Here is an 18,239-nt window from a genome sequence, read left to right on the forward strand (position 1 = left end):
TACATACAATACCCCATAATGACAAAGCAAAAACAGGTTTACAGAAATGTTGCTAATTGATTTAAAAATAAAAAACTGAAATAACACATTTACATAAGTATTCAGATCGTTTACTCTACTTTGTTGAAGCACCTTTGGCAGCAATTACAGCATCGAGTCTTCTTGGGTATGACACTACAAGCTTGGCACACCTGTATTTGGGGAGTTTCTCCCATTCTTCTCTGCACATCCTCTCAAGCTCTGTCAGGTTAGATGGGGAGCGTTGCTGCACAGCTATTTTCCGGTCCCTCCAGAGATGTTCGATTGGGTTCAAGTCGGGCTCTGGTTGGGCCACTCAAGGACATTCCGAGACTTGTTCTGAAGCCAGTCCTGCATTGTCTTGGCTGTGCTTAGGGTCGCTGCCCTGTTGGAAAGTAAACCTTCACCTCCCTGACCAAGGCCCTTCTCCCCCGATTGCTTAGCTTGGCCAGGCGGCCAGCTCTAGGAAGAGTCTTGGTGGTTCCAAACTTCTTCCATTTAAGAATGATGGAGGCCACTGTGTTCTTGGGAATCTTCAATGCTGCAGACATTTTTTGGTATCCTGCCCCAGATCTGTAGAGCACTGTCTCAGTGCTCTACGGACAATTCCTTCGACCTCATGGCTTGGTTTTTGCTCTGAAACGCACTGTCAACTGTGGGACCTTATATAGACAGGTGTGTGTGCCTTTCCAAATCATGTCCAATCAATTACATTTATCACAGGTGGACTCTGATCAAGTTGTGGAAACAGCTTAAGGATGATCAATGGAAAATAGGATGCACCTGAGCTCAATTTCAAGTCAAATAGAAAAGGGTCTGAATACTTATGCAAATAAGTTTATTTTTATTATTATTCTTTTTTTTTAAACATACATTTCTAAAAACCAGTGTCATTATGTGGTATTGTGTGTAGATTGCCGAGCAACGTTTATCATTTAATCCATTTTAGAGTAAGGCTGGAAAATGTGGAAAAAGTAAAGGCGTCTCAATACTTTCCAAAGGCACTGTATGTATATAGATGTTTGTTAGAAAGAATACTATATTTCCCCTGAAGGAGTGATGTAAAAAAATGGCTCAACTTACCCCACTCTACCGTAAGACAGACACTTCAAAGCATACTTTCTTTTGATGTGTGTTTTGACTATCAGTTATGTTATTCAATACCTTCTATTAATGAGCTAATAGCAGTAAGGCCAAATTCTATCTTTCATCAAATGATTTATTTATTCTAAATCAAATAGCTAAATGATCCTTGGTATGATCATCTTAAAACAATTCCATATGTTAGCTTGGTGTAAACCCAGGCTCGGGTCCGATAGGGGAATAATTTTACAAGGATGGCTCATAATAATGTCTGGAACGGAGTGAATGAAATGGCATCAAACCATGTGTTTGATACCGTTGCACTCATCACGCTCCAGTCATTATCACGAGCCCATCTTCCCCAATTAAAGGCGCCACCGACCTCCTGTGATTTATTGTGACCAGTAAAAGACATCTCTAGTTGCTTGTAATCGGACTTCACTTTTTTACCAGAAGAATCATTACAACGTCTCACTCCAAATGTTGCCCTCTACGCCAGAAAACAATGGTGTGCTTGGGGGACTGACTTACGTAATTTGTTGATGACTGGAAGAAGACTGCCATAGGCCTTTAAATAACCTGCCCGGAAGCCATCCATAGACACCAGGATCAGAGGGGGTTTGGAAAAACTGGAGGACACAAACAAAGCCAGAGAATGAGCTGTATTGAGGTTACATTTAGAAACTCAGAATATACATTTTCCCTGGAAAGCATGAATCTAAAACCGTCTAAGTCTGGCACAGTGGAGATATTTACAGTGGAAACAGTTCCAGTAGCTGTGCTGTGACTATGTGGGGGAATACAAAGCAGCCCTTTGTTTGGAGGGGAACTGACGTGAATGGACTGGATGAGGAGAGGCAGGATGGATTCAGCCCACACAGACACACAGCGAGAGGAGGGGCGGGGCAGGGCAGGAAGAGGCCTGTGGCTAGATGGCTGCATCCAAGATTAATCAAAAGCCTGTGGGTTATACACTGGGTTTCCCCTTTCCCTTAAACTGAAACTTTCCCCTTCCCTTTTTCAACAGAAATACAATGCAGGATACAGCCAAATATCTGTTGAACACAATTGTTGCTTTTTCTTTCTCTCTTCCTTCACCCCTCTTTTCTCCCACATAACAGATAACATAGGCTGGGGTAAGTGACAATATATTTGAGTTATTTAAGTCTCTCTGTGGTTCTGTAATAGGCGTATTAAACGTATCTATACATCATGACAGAGAGGGTCATACCAGGGTCCTATAAACACTTACCACTAATAAAATAAACCCTAAATTGAAGTTACAGCCAAAAACACCTTAAAAATAAATAACGAGTGACGTCAGTCATAAAAATCTAATAAAGAAAAACGTTAATTAGTTCAAAGCCCTTTGGAAAGGACTTAAGACTAAAAATGGACTCGAGACAAAACCAGACATTTACTTTTCCATAGTCTAACAAGTCTGGGGTCACAGCCTTACCACTACACACACATTGGGTTCATCCTGTTTTGTCTCACATCTATAGTAGTATTTACAAGTAGAGCAAATGGCCTCAAATTGTGTACAGTACATTGGCGTCATAATGTGCTGTGTTGTCTATAGTACCCACAGATTGTAATGTGACTTTAGCTAAGTAACAACAGTACTCTGTGTACAGTATACAGCCCTGCATGTCCCCAGGCACCCTCATTTGTTGACTTCTGTGATCGAAAAAGCCTTGGTTTCATGCATGTCAACATCAGAAGCCTCCTCCCTAAGTTTGTTTTATTTACTGCTTTAGCACACTCTGCTAACCCTGATGTCCTTGCCGTGTCTGAATCCTGGCTCAAGGAAGGCCACTAAAAATTCTGAGATTTCCATACCCAACTATAACATTTTCCGTCAAGATAGAACTGCCAAAGGGGGAGGAGTTGCAGTCTACTGCAGAGATAGCCTGCAAAGTAATGTCATTACTTTCCAGGTCCATACCCAAACAGTTCGAACTCCAGAAATAAGTCTCTCACTGTTGCCGCCTGCTTACCGACCCCCCTCAGCTCCCAGCTGTGCCCTGGACACCATTTGTGAATTGATCGCCCCCCATCTAGCTTCAGGGTTTGTTCTGTTAGGTGACCTAAACTGGGATATGCTTAACACCCCGGCAGGAATACAATCTAAGCTAGATGCCCTCAATCTCACACAAATCATCAAGGAACCCACCAGGTACAACCCTAAATCTGTAAACAAGGGCACCCTCATAGACGTCATCCTGACCAAATGGCCCTCCAAATACACCTCCGCTGTTTTCAACCAGGATCTCAGCGATCACTGCCTCATTGCCTGTATCCGCTACGGATACGCAGTCAAACGACCACCCCTCATCACTGTCAAACGCTCCCTAAAACACTTCTGTGAGCAGGCCTTTCTAATCGACCTGGCCCGGGTATCCTGGAAGGATATTGACCTCATCCCGTCAGTTGAGGATGCCTGGTCATTCTTTAAAAGTAACTTCCTCACCATTTTAGATAAGCATGCTCCGTTCAAAAAATACAGAACTAAGAACAAATATAGCCCTTGGTTCACTCCAGACCCGACTGCCCTCGACCAGCACAAAAACATCCTGTGGCGGACTGCAATAGCATCGAATAGTCCCCGCGATATGCAACTGTTCAGGGAAGTCAGGAACCAATACACGCAGTCAGTCAGGCAAGCAAAGGCCAGCTTCTTCAGGCAGAAATTTGCATCCTGTAGCTCTAACTCCAAAAGGTTTTGGGACACTGAAGTCCATGGAGAACAAGAGCACCTCCTCCCAGCTGCCCACTGCACTGATGCTAGGTAACACGGTCACCACCGCTAAATCTGTGATAATCGAAAACTTCAACAAGCATTTCTCAACGGCTGGCCATGCCTTCCTCCTGGCTACTCTAACCTCGGCCAACAGCTCAGCCCCCCCCGCAGCTACTCGCCCAAGCCTCTCCAGGTTCTCCTTTACCCAAATCCAGATAGCAGATGTTCTGAAAGAGCTGCAAAACCAGGACCTGTACAAATCAGCTGGGCTTGACAATCTGGACCCTCTATTTCTGAAACTATCCGCCACCATTGTCGCAACCCCTATTACCAGCCTGTTCAACCTCTCTTTCACATCGTCTGAGATCCCTAAGGATTGGAAAGCTGCCGCAGTCATCCCCCTCTTCAAAGGGGGAGACACCCTGGACCCAAACTGTTACAGACCTATATCCATCCTGCCCTGCCTATCTAAGGTCTTAGAAAGCCAAGTCAACAAACAGGTCACTGACCATCTCGAATCCCACCGTGCCTTCTCCGCTGTGCAATCTGGTTTCCGAGCCGGTCACGGGTGCACCTCAGCCACGCTCAAGGTACTAAACGATATCATAACCGCCATCGATAAAATATAGTACTGTGCAGCCGTCTTCATCGACCTTGCCAAGGCTTTCGACTCTGTCAATCACCATATTCTTATCGGCAGACTCAGTAGCCTCGGTTTTTCTGATGACTGCCTTGCCTGGTTCACCAACTACTTTGCAGACAGAGTTCAGTGTGTCAAATCGGAGGGCATGCTGTCCGGTCCTCTGTCAGTCTATGGGGGTGCCACAGGGTTCAATTCTCGGGCCGACTCTTTTCTCTGTATATATTAATGATGTTGCTCTTGTTGCGGGCGATTCCCTGATCCACCTCTACGCAGATGACACCATTCTGTATACTTCCGGCCCGTCCTTGGACACTGTGCTATCTAACCTCCCAACGAGCTTCAATGCCATACAACACTCCTTCCGTGGCCTCCAACTGCTCTTAAACGCTAGTAAAACCAAATGCATGCTTTTCAACCGTTCGCTGCCTGCACCCGCGCGTCCGACTAACATCACCACCCTGGAAGTTCCGACCTAGAATATGTGGACATCTAGAAGTACCTAGGTGTCTGGCTAGACTGTAAACTCTCCTTCCAGACTCATATCAAACATCTCCAATCTAAAATCAAATCTAGAGTCGGCTTTCTATTCCGCAACAAAGCCTCCTTCACTCACGCCGCCAAACTTACCCTAGTAAAACTGACTATCCTACCAATCCTTCACTTCGGCGATGTCGTCTACAAAATAGCTTCCAATACTCTACTCAGCAAACTGGATGCAGTTTAACACAGTGCCATCCGTTTTATTACTAAAGCACCTTATACCACCCACCACTGCGACCTGTATGCTCTAGTCGGCTGGCCCTCGCTACATATTCGTCGCCAGACCCACTGGCTCCAGGTCATCTACAAGTCCATGCTAGGTAAAGCTCCGCCTTATCTCAGTTCACGATGGCAACACCCACCCGTAGCACGCGCTCCAGCAGGTGTATCTCACTGATCATCCCTAAAGCCAACACCTCATTTGGCCGCCTTTCGTTCCAGTTCTCTGCTGCCTGTGACTGGAACGAATTGCAAAAATCGCTGAAGTTGGAGACTTTTAACTTCAAACATCTGCTATCTGAGCAGCTAACCGATCGCTGCAGCTGTACATAGTCTATCGGTAAATAGCCCACCCAATTTTACCTACCTCATCCCCATACTGTTTATATGTATTTACTTTTCTGCTCTTTTGCACACCAATATATCTACCTGTACATGACCATCTGATCATTTATCACTCCAGTGTTAATCTGCAAAGTTGTAATTATTTGCCTACCTCCTCATGCCTTTTGCCCACAATGTATATAGACTCTTTTTTTCTACTGTGTTATTGACTTGTTAATTGTTTACTCCATGTGTAACTCTGTGTTGTCTGTTCACACTGCTATGCTTTATCTTGGCCAGGTCGCAGTTGCAAATGAGAACTTGTTCTCAACTAGCCTACCTGGTTAAATAAAGGTGAAATAAAATTAAAATAAAATATACTATCAAGCCATCTCAATCAAGTACTATGTGCTGTGCACCACAGGAGGACCTTCAAGTTCAACATTAGTTACTGTCTCTCACAGAGAAAGCACAGCAGTAGTTGTGGAAAAGTACTTACCTGGCAGGACATTGTGGTGTTTGAATGTCCTCGCACTCCTCTTCTATCCAGGACTTCACTCCCACTGAAAAATATCATCATCAACCATATTATCTTCACAGAGGATAAGTTGAGGCTAATGTGGCTAACTACCAAACACATCAAATCTACAGTATATCTACCAGACTAAAATCTAATACGTGCTTGCAAGCATTGTGCTTGGATTGCGTAGGCTAATGCAAGCTATGGAATGGTGAATGATAGCTGAAATGACCATAAGTTAAAGCTTTATCAGGGTAGTTAGAGTGAGAAGTAAGCCAGTGTTTCTCAACCTTTGGTTCCCGGTCCGGGACTGGTCCTTGAGATGTTTCTGACTGATGGTTTACTCTCTTGACACCAATTGAATCAGTTCTAGATGTCAGAAGGAAGGACCCTACCCTAGTTTGTTCGTCCCTGGTACAAAAAGGTGGAGAAACACTGGTCTAAGCATTAAAGCCTGTCAAGGATAGGGAAATATTGAGAGGGCCTTATGTTGGGGAATTCCTTCCACCACACAGGAGGAGCTAGAAAAGAGAAATACCAATAAGCAAAAATTACACACACATTATCTCAAAGTACATATAGGAACTATAGGGAAAACAATGTTTTACAATCCGAGGTGTGGTATTCACACTGTGTATATTCAGCTGCAAATGTACATCTTGAAATCCCTTAACGCAAAGTCCTAACATATGGTATGCATTACTTTCCTTGGGCATACAACCCTACCAACTCTAAACAAACAACTCTCTGAGGGAAATCATAATTAAACCATGTGCAGTGAGGAGGGCCATCACCGGACAGCACTAGGTACACTGTTTGAGTATAGGCCTTAGGATTGCATAACAGACCTGCGCCAAATACTTAGAAATATTTGAGGTGCCTTTGATAGTGTGGAGCTTGTACTTTTGGGACTATAAAAGCATTAGATACTTTTTTTTTATGAAGGTCTGTTGAACACACAGATGTATTTTGGGGCTGCAACCCATACAGGGCCAGTTTAGTCTATGGCCTTTACCTTTGCAGGAGCTGTAGTAATTTGCACAGCAGTCCCCTGCTTTCACACAGTTATCCGAGCATGAGCACAGGCTATCGGCCAAACTTTGCTCGCCACAGCGGAATCTGGAGCAGGTCCAGCGCTGACCTGGAGGGGGAGAGAGGGAGAGAAATCATTATGACGTAGAAAAAGTGTGAAAATATGTGAGTGTGAAGAAGGGAGAGTGAGGAGAGGACAGAGAGAGTTTATGACAGCGAAAAGGGGAGCACGTGTGAGAGAGTGTACATGTGTGTATGGTTAGGAGAGTCATCTCCGAGAGACAGCAGTAGCTGAGGAATCGGTCATCCCTCCTACCACTGTCTGGGACTACCCTATATCCAAACCTTTCATCAATGAGTGAACTACAGTTTCTCACCATCGAATATTCTCGCAAAGCACTACACCAAAGCAAGTGAGTGATACCCATTAGAACAGACAGACCAACATTCTCTCTTTGACAGCGGTCAAGTGGACAATCTATAAGAGGGATGCTAATCTCAGTCTCAGGAGACTTGCTTCAGTGTTACAGCAATCATGGGGAAAATCAAAACAAATTCTGATTTACCATCCCTTCACTATAAATGGGCCTCGCTACTCTCTGGAGGAAGTAGAGGAAACACATGGGTCCCATGATGATTGGGTGGCAAAATTTTAACCACATAGTGTGGGGGAACAACACTGCCCAGATTGCCACACCACACCCAAGCTAGGGGACGGATAGCCACAGTGACCAGCAAGGACGGTAAAAATAGAAGAGGGGTATTTTGGGGATGCTGTAATGGTCAGCCTCTTCCCAGAGTCAACATTGCATCTGAAGTGAACATTCCAGTCCACATAAAACATGTTTTTGTAATCTGTAGGAGGAGTCTAGCCACCCACACACCACACACACCAGTGGAGGCTGCTGAGGGGAGGACAGCTCATAATAATGGCTGGAATGGAGTCAATGGAATCAAACACATCAACAACGTGGTTTCCATATGGTGGATACCATTCCATTGACTCCATTCCAGTCATTAATACGAGCCTTCCTCCCCTCAGCAGCCTACACTGATACACACGAACACTCCTCCCCCTCCACCACACACACACACACACACACACACACACACACATATAAAGAAGACTAACAACATCAAAGTAGCGCTGGTGGGTAACCTGACCCTTGCTCTCCTGCTCTACATACCTCTGGCAGTGTGGTGTTGCAGTAACACGTGATGTAGGCTGTTGGACTTACCAGGGTCTACGCACACCTCAGTGTAATCAAGACAGCAGTTTCCCTCTTTCACACAAGACGGGTCACAGTGGCACGATGCAGACTTGTCACTGTTCCCAGTCACACACCTGTTCTTACAGCTCGTCACTACAGGGGATGAGAAAAGTTTTATTATGTTACTCAGGATGTTAACAACCTTATTCAGAATGTAATTTAAGTTAGTCAGAATATCATTATGTTACTCAGAATTGGTATCATTTGACAGATTTAAAAAAGGAATCAGTACATCTGATTGGTTTGTTATGGATGTTTAAGCTAATCCTTAACAGTTTTTTTTATTTTCTCAAAAGAAAGAATAGAAACATTGAAACTGGACAGGGAATGCATTCAATTACAGACTAGAAATGTATTTCTATTTTAGCTGAAAAGCGTTTATGTACTAACGGTTTTCTTTCTGTGTTATAATTGGTTAGTTTTGCACAGTGGCCAAGCTCAAGGGCTAATAGGACAGACAATAAATTGTAAACAGAGTTGGCCAGTTGTTTACTGAACCGTACCTTTAACATTGCAGTGCTGCTTCAAGGCAAATATGACTGTGATGACGGTGATCAACAAGCACAGCAACATTACCTATTGGTGAGAAGAGAAACATCTGAAAAGTTCCCATGTGTAGATATTGATCAAGCACATTTAGTTAATAGTCCATTTTAATATCAGCAGTTGTCAAAGTGCTCGAACTCAAAGAGCAATACAAGCGGAAGTCAGAGTACAGTGGCCAGGAAAAACTCTCTAGAAGGAAGAAACTTTGAGAGGAAGAGCGATAGCAAACATATGTGCCTTGTATAGTCCACAATTACCCTTTTCACAGTATCCTGCTGACCCAAACAGTACAGTGCTAGCTTGGATATTTTCTTTTCACATAGTCCTTTTCAGCACAGTTCCAGTATGGTGGAATCCCCACCACAGTACAGCTTGGCTCAGCTCAGTTTAGTAGTGTGAAAGGGGTATACAATGCATCCTGATGAACCATCATAAATGAAGTGCCATGACCCTTCGATATCTTCTCATCCAATTAAAACTATTATCCCAATTGTGAGTGTACTCTAATAGCCTGGTTAAACCAGACTGAACACTATGTAGCACTCAGTCTGATCTAACCAGACTACTACTCTACTTTGTCTGCAACAAAATTTATGATAACCATGTTCTATTTCACCCAAGTATTCAATCTTCTGGAGCTTATTTTGTGGCTTTTTTATATTTATTGTGTACATGGGATTTTAAATCACTTTCACTGTTAGTAAGGTCAGTAAATCGAGACCGCCAAGGGACATCGCATGACACGGAAAAGTATTGTGTCCGGAAAATTATGAAGAGACAGTTGGCAGCAGTCTTTGCCTGCTGCTTCCTTGAGAAACATTATTGTAGCTATAACTGGACATGTTTGGGGTCTAGAGTGCATCAGAAAAAAAACATCTCAGTTGGACCTATGTTGAACAAAACCACAAAAACTCCATTTCAAAAATGTGACAAAATTCCTAGAAATAAAAACAACCAAAACGAGTTGAATTAAATAACTATATTCCCCATGTATAATTTTTGAAAATTAGCCATATGACACTCTTTTCCATTCTCACGTAGGACTCTATTCTGTTCGGTGCACAAATCAAAAAAAGTTAATTCTCCACATCTGGGTCTTGGCCCTCTCTAATAGAGAAGTAAAAGCAGGTCATAAACAAGCTCCCCTCCTCCTAGCTGCCTGGTGAGCTGCTCTGCCTGGACCCTTTTGCCCAGGGAAGGGTGAATAGCTGGGGCTTTGTAATTAGCGGGGATATTCAAAGACTGCATCTCAGGGGTTTAAAGTTTCAACTAAGTCAGCTAATGATAAAAGGGAAGATATCCAGCAGTCTTATCAACACGGCTTAAAGAGGGTCTCAATAGGGGCTAACAGGACATGTCAGGATTAGTACTGAGGTCTAATTGGCATGGAGTTCTCTCATTATCAATTAAAACCAAGGACCAGTAATAAAGAGCTTGACGTAAAGAAGACAGGTGGACCACCCATACGTAGAATGTATGCACACATGACTGTAAGTCGCTTTGGATAAAAGCGTCTGCTAAATGGCATATTATTATTATTATTATTATAGACAGGTCAAGACAGGAAGACAGGTCAACTTGGAGTGCTTTGAAAACTCTGAATATTTTTTTTCAAGAATCAAATGCTGTACAATGTGTGATCTGTCAGGTGTAGCTTGTGTGAGTGAGTGAGTGAGTGAGTGAGTGAGTGAGTGAGTGAGTGAGTGAGTGAGTGAGTGAGTGAGTGAGAGACCTGGCTGGTGTCCTGAGAAGCCAGGACTACAGTGCAGTACCTAACCGAGTTCTAGGGAAAGCAAACGCACTGTCTGGTGGAAACCTACTGCAGGCGCCTGAGGACACTATACTGGTTTAAAGAGTAAATCTCACAACCCCATGTTGGGAGTATATACACACACACACCTCAAAAAATGTGTAGTTGGAAAAAAAGGATTTAAAATGATAAAACATCTCCAGGTTTATTGAGCAAGACTCAACTCTTAACTACTCGAAAATGTAAATATATACACGTTTGATTCCCATGTGCTTTGACTCCTAGTGCTTTGCTATATGCTCAGCATCCTATAAGGAATCCTGTTTTTGGTAGGATTCATGGCAACACGCTCTAATACTGCCATGTGTTGTACTTTTTCACAACGCTAAACCAACGTTCGCATAATGATTCCTGTGGAAAATTAACTCATGTTTGACGAGACATGTTGTCCAAGTGCACACGCACACCGATTTGAGACATTGTTGTGGACTGAGCCATTCCTGAATTGAAGGACACAGTAATTACAGGTATACAGTACCAGTCAAAAGTTTGGACACACCTTCTCATTCAAGGGTTCTTTATATTTACTATTTTCTACATGGTAGAATAATAGTGAAGACATCAATCAACACTATCAAATAAACACGTGGAATCATGTACTAACTAAAAAAGTTCAATCAAAATATATTTTGCATTTGAGATTCTTCAAAGTAGCCAGTCTGTCTTGATGACAGCTTTGCACAATCTTGGCATTCTCTCAACCAGCTTCACCTGGAATGCTTTTCCAACAGTCTTGTGGGAACTCCATATGCTGAGCACTTGTTGGCTGCTTTTCCTTCACTCTGCGGTCCAACTCATCCCAAAACATCTCAATTGGGTTGAGGTCGGGCGATTGTGGAGGCCAGGTCATCTGATGCAGCACTGCATCACTCACCTTCTTGGTCAAATAGCCCTTACACAGCCTGGAGGTGTGTTGTGCCATTGTCCTGTTGAAAAGCAAATGATTGTCCCACTAAGTGCAAACCGGATGGGATGGCGTATCACTGTCGAATGTTGTGGTATCCATGCTGGTTAAGTGTGCCTTGAATTCTAAATAAATCACTGACAGTGTCAGCAGCAAAGCACTATCACACCACCTCCAAGCTCCACGGTAGGAACCACACATGGGGAGATCATCCGTTCACCTATTCTGCGTCTCACAAAGACATGGTGGTTGGAACCAAAAATCTCACATTTGGACTCATCAGACCAAAGGACAGATTCCCACCGGTCTAATGTCCGTTGCTCATGTTTCTTGGCACAAGCAAGTCTTCTTATTATTGGTGTCCTTTAGTAGTGGTTTCTTTGCAGCAATTCGACCATGAAGGCCTGATTCACACAGTTTCCTCTGAACAGTTGATATTGAGATGTGTCTGTTACATGAACACTGTGAAGCATTTATTTGGGCTGCAATCTGGAGGTGCAGTTAACTCTAAATTATCTTATCCTCTGCAGCAGGGTCTTCCTTTCCTGTGGCGGTCCTCATGAGAGCCAGTTTCATCATAGCGCTTGATGGTTTTTCGACGACACTTGAAGAAACTTTCAAAGTTCTTGAAATTTTCTGGATTGACTGGCCTTCATGTCTTAAAGTAATGATGGACTATCGTTTCACTTTGCTTATTTGAGCTTTTCTTGCCATAATATGGATTTGGTCTTTTACCAAATAGGACTGTCTTCTGTATACCCACCCATACCTTGTTATGACACAACTGATTGGCTCAAACGCATTAAGAAAGAAATTCCAGAAATTAACAAGGCACATATGTTAATTCAAATGCATTCCAGGTGACTACCTAAAGAAGCTGGTTGAGAGAATGCCTAGAGTGTGCAAAGCTGTCAAGGCAAAGGGTGGCTACTTTGAAGAATCTCAAAAATATTTTGATTTGTTCATACTTTTTTTGTTACTACATGATTCCATATGTCATATTTCATAGTTTTGATGTCTTCACTATTATTTTACAATGTAGAAAATAGTAAATATAAAGAAAAACCCTTGAATGAGTAGGTGTGTCCAAACTTTTGACTGGTACTGTATAACCCCAGAGTCAATGACTGGCATAGGAAGGCTGGCACGCTGCGCTCTGGCTTTAGGTGGGATAACCACACAGGTCGTCAGAGTGAGCCTGCATTGTTTATTTTAAAAAGTCTGAGCTGAGTGGACATGCAGTGAAGGACAGTGAACTAAGACAGTTGTTGAAAATGAAAGGGCAATATAAATTGATGATATTGCAGCTAAGAAAGGGACAGGGAAGCGAACCCGGGTCGCTGGCATGAAAGGCAAACACTATGGATTAACTGACTTGGTGGGTAAAGCGGCTCATATAGCAAGAACACTACAATAGCCATTGATTATTGACGACTATAAACTGGGTAGTTTGGGTCCTGGATGCTGATTGGCTGACACAGCAATCCAGACGTGTATATCAGACAATATTGCGTTCGTAATCAAGTGGGAAGTGGGAATTTACTACATAAGAACACGAAAAGTCTACTTGAACAATCCACCAACTGGTAATTACTAGTGGGAAACTAGTCTGTCATCCTGAGTTCCCACTTCTCCGACATGCTGACCTCTGATGTCACGTACTAAGGAAATTACCTTGAACAGCCTTTTCTGCAATTAAATGCAACAAAACTTTTAGAAAAATAAAAATAATATTTTTTGAACACTATAACTTGTTTACCAGCATGATAGCTGTACTTTTAGTTTATGGTTTATGCAGCTTGTTGGCCATTAGCCAATCTGCATTTCTCAACGAGTTCAAAGCACGTGAATGCATCCAACTTGTATTTACGACTTCACAACTTGTAAATTCCCACCTCCCACTTGATTACGAACAGAGCATATACCACAGTATTATGCAAAACTACTTGTTTAATGTTATATTTATGTCGGTAATGGGGTGGCAGGGTAGCCTAGTGGTTAGAGCGTTGGACTAGTAACTGAAAGGTTGCCAGTTCAAATCCCTGAGCTGACAAGGTACAAATCTGTTGTTCTGCCCCTGAACAGGCAGTTAACCCACTGTCCCTAGGCCGTCATTGAAAATAAGAAGTTGTTCTTAACTGACTTGCCTAGTTAAATAAAGGTAAAAAATAAAATCAGTTTATAGTTAGTTACACAATCAAGATCTGGGCATGAAGTGCGAAAATGCTAATATGAGTACCATTGACTTGCATTGTGCCACAAATGCAAAAAAGTTAGCATTTAAATCAGTGGCCAGGTAAACATATTTGCTGTCATACCTTCTCCATAGACTGCTTACAAAGTAGTGAACTATCCCTTTAAAAAAAGGCCCAGTGAAGTCAAAAGTGTGATATTCCTGTGTTTTATATATATTTCCACATTATGAGGTTGGAATAACACTGTGAAATTCTGAAAATGATTAAGTGTAATATTTTTTTTTTTTAAAGACCGCCTGAAATTTCAGCATGTTTTGGTGGGATGGAGTTTTGGTCTGCCTGGTGTAAATTAGTTAATTAGTTAATGAATAAGGAAGAGTTCAAAACCTCTCTGCCAATAACAGCTAGTTTTCTTCCCCTCCCCACTCAGACCACCCCCAGACGTGTCCTTTTTATCCACGCAAAACTTTGTGCAAAACAAATCCCACCGTACCTTCTCCACTATGCAATCTGGTTTCCGAGTTGGTCATAGGTGCACCTCAGCCACGCTCAAGGTCCTAAACGATATCATAACCGCTATCGATAATAGACAGTACAGTCTTCATCGACCTGGCCAAGGCTTTCGACTGTCAATCACTGCATTCTTATCAGCAGACTCAATAGCCTTGGTTTCTCAAATGACTGCCTCGCCTGGTTCACCAACTACTTCTCAAATAGAGTTAAGTGTGTCAAATCGGAGGGCCTGTTGTCCGGACCTCTGGCAGTCTCTATGGGGGTGCCACATGGTTCAATTCTCAGGCCAACTCCTTTCTCTGTATATATATCAATGATGTTATATATATATGCCATTTAGCAGACGCTTTTATCCAAAGCGACTTCCAGTCATGTGTGCATACATTCTACGTATGGGTGGTCCCGGGAATCGAACCCACTACCCTGGCGTTACAAGCGCCATGCTCTACCAACTGAGCTACAGAAGGACCACATGTTGCTCTTGCTGCTGGTTATTCTCTGATCCACTTCTACGCAGATGACATCATTCTGTATACATCTGGCCCTTCTTTGGACACTGTGTTAACAAACCTCCAGACGAGCTTCAATGCCATAAGATCTCCATGCCTCCAACTGCTTTTAAATGCTAGTAAAACTAAATGCATGCTCTTCAACTGATTGCTGCCCGCACCCGCCCGACTGGCATCACTATTCTGAACGGTTCTGACGTAGAATATGTGGACAACTACAAATACCTAGGTGTCTGGTTAGACTGTAAACTCTGCTTCCAGACTCATAATAATAAGCATCTCCAAACCAATATTAAATCTAGAATTGGCTTCCTATTTTGCAACAATGCCTCCTTCACTCATGCTGCCAAACATACCCTCGTAAAACTGACTATACTACCGATCCTTGACTTTGGAGATGTCATTTACAAAATAGCCTCCAACACTCTACACAGCAAACTGGAGGCAGTATATCACAGTGCCATCCGTTTTGTCACCAAAGCCCCATATACTACCCACCACTGCGACCTGTATGCTCTCATTGGCTGGACCTTGCTATATATTCATCACCAAACCCACTGGCTCCAGGTCATCTATAAGTCTTTGCTAGGTAAAGCCCCACCTTAGCTCACTGGTCATCATAGCAACACCCACCCGTAGCACGCGCTCCAGCAGGTATATTTCACTGGTCATCCCCAAAGCCAACACCTCAGTTGGCCACCTTTCCTTACAGTTCTCTGCTGCCAATGACTGGAACGAATTGCAAAAATAACTGAAGCTGGAGTCTCATATCTCCCTCTCTAACTTTAAGCATCAGCTGTCAGAGTAGCTTACTGATCACTACACCTGTACATAGCCAATCTGTAAATAGCACACCCAACTACCTCATCCCCATATTATTATTTATCTTTTTGCACTCCAGTATCTCCACTTGCATATCCTCATCTGCACATCTATCACTCCAGTGTTAATGCTAAATTGTAAGTATTGGTCTCTATGGCCTATTTACTGCCTTACCTCCCTAATCTTCTACATTTGTACATAGTTTTTTTCTATTGTGTTATTGACTGTACGTTTGTTTATGTGTAACTCTGTGTTGTTGCTTTTGTCGCACTGCTTTGCTTTATCTTGGCCAGGTCGCAGTTGTAAATGATAACTTGCTCTCAACTGGCCTTACTGGTTAAATCAAAGGTGAAATGAAAAAGAAATAAAAACCACGCCCATGAGTAACCTAGCAACATTCAAAGCCATGCTGATTGGTCAGAGTTTGGACGTTTCCTGTGACGAAGTGAGAGGGAGTTTGCTCGTGCCTGCCATGAACTGCGGGAGGGGCACAGTTTCACTGCAAGCAACTGTAGATAGCTAACATTACATGATTGGCAGTAATAGTGAATCAATGGAGCTAGCTTTGCCCATTCAGCTAGAGCTAGCATCTTTTAGTTGCCAACTAGCAGAAATGTCATGTAACTAAGTTTCCCAATAGACCTTTCGTTAACCACACTAAGCTAACGCTAGACAACATCAGCCCAATCGGCGTTGTAAAATAGCGAAAACACTTGTTATAATTCAGTTTACTTACCTCCAAAAACAATGCAGCTACCAATCTGGTCAGTCAGGCTCGCTGCAATCACTCACGAAAAAGCTACATGCAACTTCATATCCAAATTCGGGAAAATGCAAGGTATGGATGGCAGTGTTTTGTTTTGGTGGAGATTCCGTCTGTATAGCATTCTTCCTTCTCACACACACCTTTAATTCTCACAGGGAACAACCGAACTCTGACCAGTCAGCGGGGCTTTGAAAGTCGCTATCTTTCTTATGGCCATGGTTTTGCAACAAGTTTGGCTGGATAAAAACGATAACCCCCAGACAGTCCTAGCGAAATTCTTGCTTGAGAAATTGCTCTTTGCTAACAAGCTATATGTTTATTTACCTGTTTAATTGAAAAACAAATCCCAGTAAGTTGCTTAATTGTTACCTAGAAATGATTTGGATTTGAAGATAAAACAAAAGGTTGCATTGGACCTTGAACTAATAATTCAATAGCCTACACAATTAGATTACAGTAACGAAAAGTTACAATAATGCCACTCACCACAACGATTACCATGCAGTTGTTCGACCTCTTGTGGACCTGTCCACTGTGTCTCATCTGATTGTCTCGACCAGGTGAACCTAGTAAATTAGCAGCATGCTCAGTTGAATGTTCATTCCCTTTGGATATTTCCATTCTGCAGGGTTGGTCACGACAGTTTTTGTCCCAGGAGTTTGTCACAGATATTATTAGCAGTTTTAAGAGGATAGTCTGGTCCCTTTTTTGCCTTCAGATTTTGTAGGTCTCAAAGAAGATTTAAGAACCGCCTTCTTTTTATCTTGACTCTCAAAGTTTGTATTGTAATTCTTTCACCATGTGCAGCCAGCTGAGCCAGGGTGAAGTAGGGTATTGGAGTAGTAACCCTATAATAGTCAAGAGTGAGCCAAGACCACGCGCGCTCAAGTCTGCCCTCTTCACGCTAGAGGAAATATCTAAAATAGACTCAACCATACATATTTAGAGCTAAAGTTGCAACAAGTGTGTTGTTTTCAACCAGAACATGTAATATTACATTAATTTACTATACAATAACTGCCCAGATAATACATTTAGTTACTAAGAACATTCTTGAAACGTTCCATGAACGTTGTACCAATGTTCCCTAAGGGTTTCATGCTATTTGAAGGCTCTCTTTTGGTTGTATGAAGGTAATGGGGAACGTTCTCTGAAGGTTATAAAGTTAGAAACGTTCTGGGAATGTTCTCAGAAGGTTACCATTGGTCCCGAAGGTTCAAACGGATGGTTTTCTTAATGTTTAATGTTCTTTGAACGTGCTCTTTTGGTTGTATGACGGTAGCAGGGAACGTTCTGGAAACGTTCTCTGAAGGTTACAAAGTTGGGATCAAACACACACCCAGGATTACACAATTAAATTTGAACAGTTAACATAATTGTTTCAGTCATCAATTTGTTTTATAAAACGGGTTCGGAGAAATCTACTCATCTAATCTGATTGGCACACACACGCTGGCACAATTAAATATGAACAGTTAGTTCTGATATTTATTCTCTGTAATAGCAATTACCCCACTGAAGACTGTTTTTATATACTCGGTTATAACTGACTTGACTGCCAAATAAAACTCATGGAATAAAAAGGAACGTTTGAAGTTTTCCAAAACTGAAAAATAACTAATATTGGCACAAGATGGAGGGAATATTGGAACATCACTAACGATATTTCAGTTAACAAAATATACACTTCATCCAGTATACTCTATTGTATATATTTTATTATACAACAGAAAAATCACACATTCTACAGCACAACGGTATAGTCATGTCTTAAATGTAAA

The 18,239-nt window shown here is 42.4% G+C and overlaps 1 protein-coding gene across 3 annotated transcripts in view; it reads right to left on the reverse strand.

Annotated features, from left to right (window-relative positions):
- The window catches only part of LOC118386652 (ectonucleotide pyrophosphatase/phosphodiesterase family member 1-like), a 65,972-nt gene extending 48,654 nt beyond the window's left edge, over positions 1 to 17,318 (reverse strand). The window contains exons 1-6 of one of the 3 annotated variants that reach the window (XM_035774368.2): positions 16,945 to 17,318; positions 8,897 to 8,969; positions 8,361 to 8,486; positions 7,106 to 7,231; positions 6,070 to 6,133; positions 1,633 to 1,730 (exon numbers count right to left, since the gene is read on the reverse strand). In XM_035774368.2, the coding sequence (XP_035630261.1) occupies positions 1,633 to 1,730; positions 6,070 to 6,133; positions 7,106 to 7,231; positions 8,361 to 8,486; positions 8,897 to 8,969; positions 16,945 to 17,079 (622 nt within the window). In that variant the 5' untranslated portion in view covers positions 17,080 to 17,318. Of the gene's footprint in view, positions 1 to 1,632; positions 1,731 to 6,069; positions 6,134 to 7,105; positions 7,232 to 8,360; positions 8,487 to 8,896; positions 8,970 to 16,428; positions 16,592 to 16,944 lie in introns of those variants that run through there. The other 2 variants (XM_035774367.2, XM_035774369.2) reach the window with 2 other exon arrangements.
- Positions 17,319 to 18,239: the final 921 nt, after the last annotated feature.

This window comes from Oncorhynchus keta, chromosome 8 (assembly GCF_023373465.1).
Source record: "Oncorhynchus keta strain PuntledgeMale-10-30-2019 chromosome 8, Oket_V2, whole genome shotgun sequence".
NCBI classification, from domain to species: domain Eukaryota; kingdom Metazoa; phylum Chordata; class Actinopteri; order Salmoniformes; family Salmonidae; genus Oncorhynchus; species Oncorhynchus keta.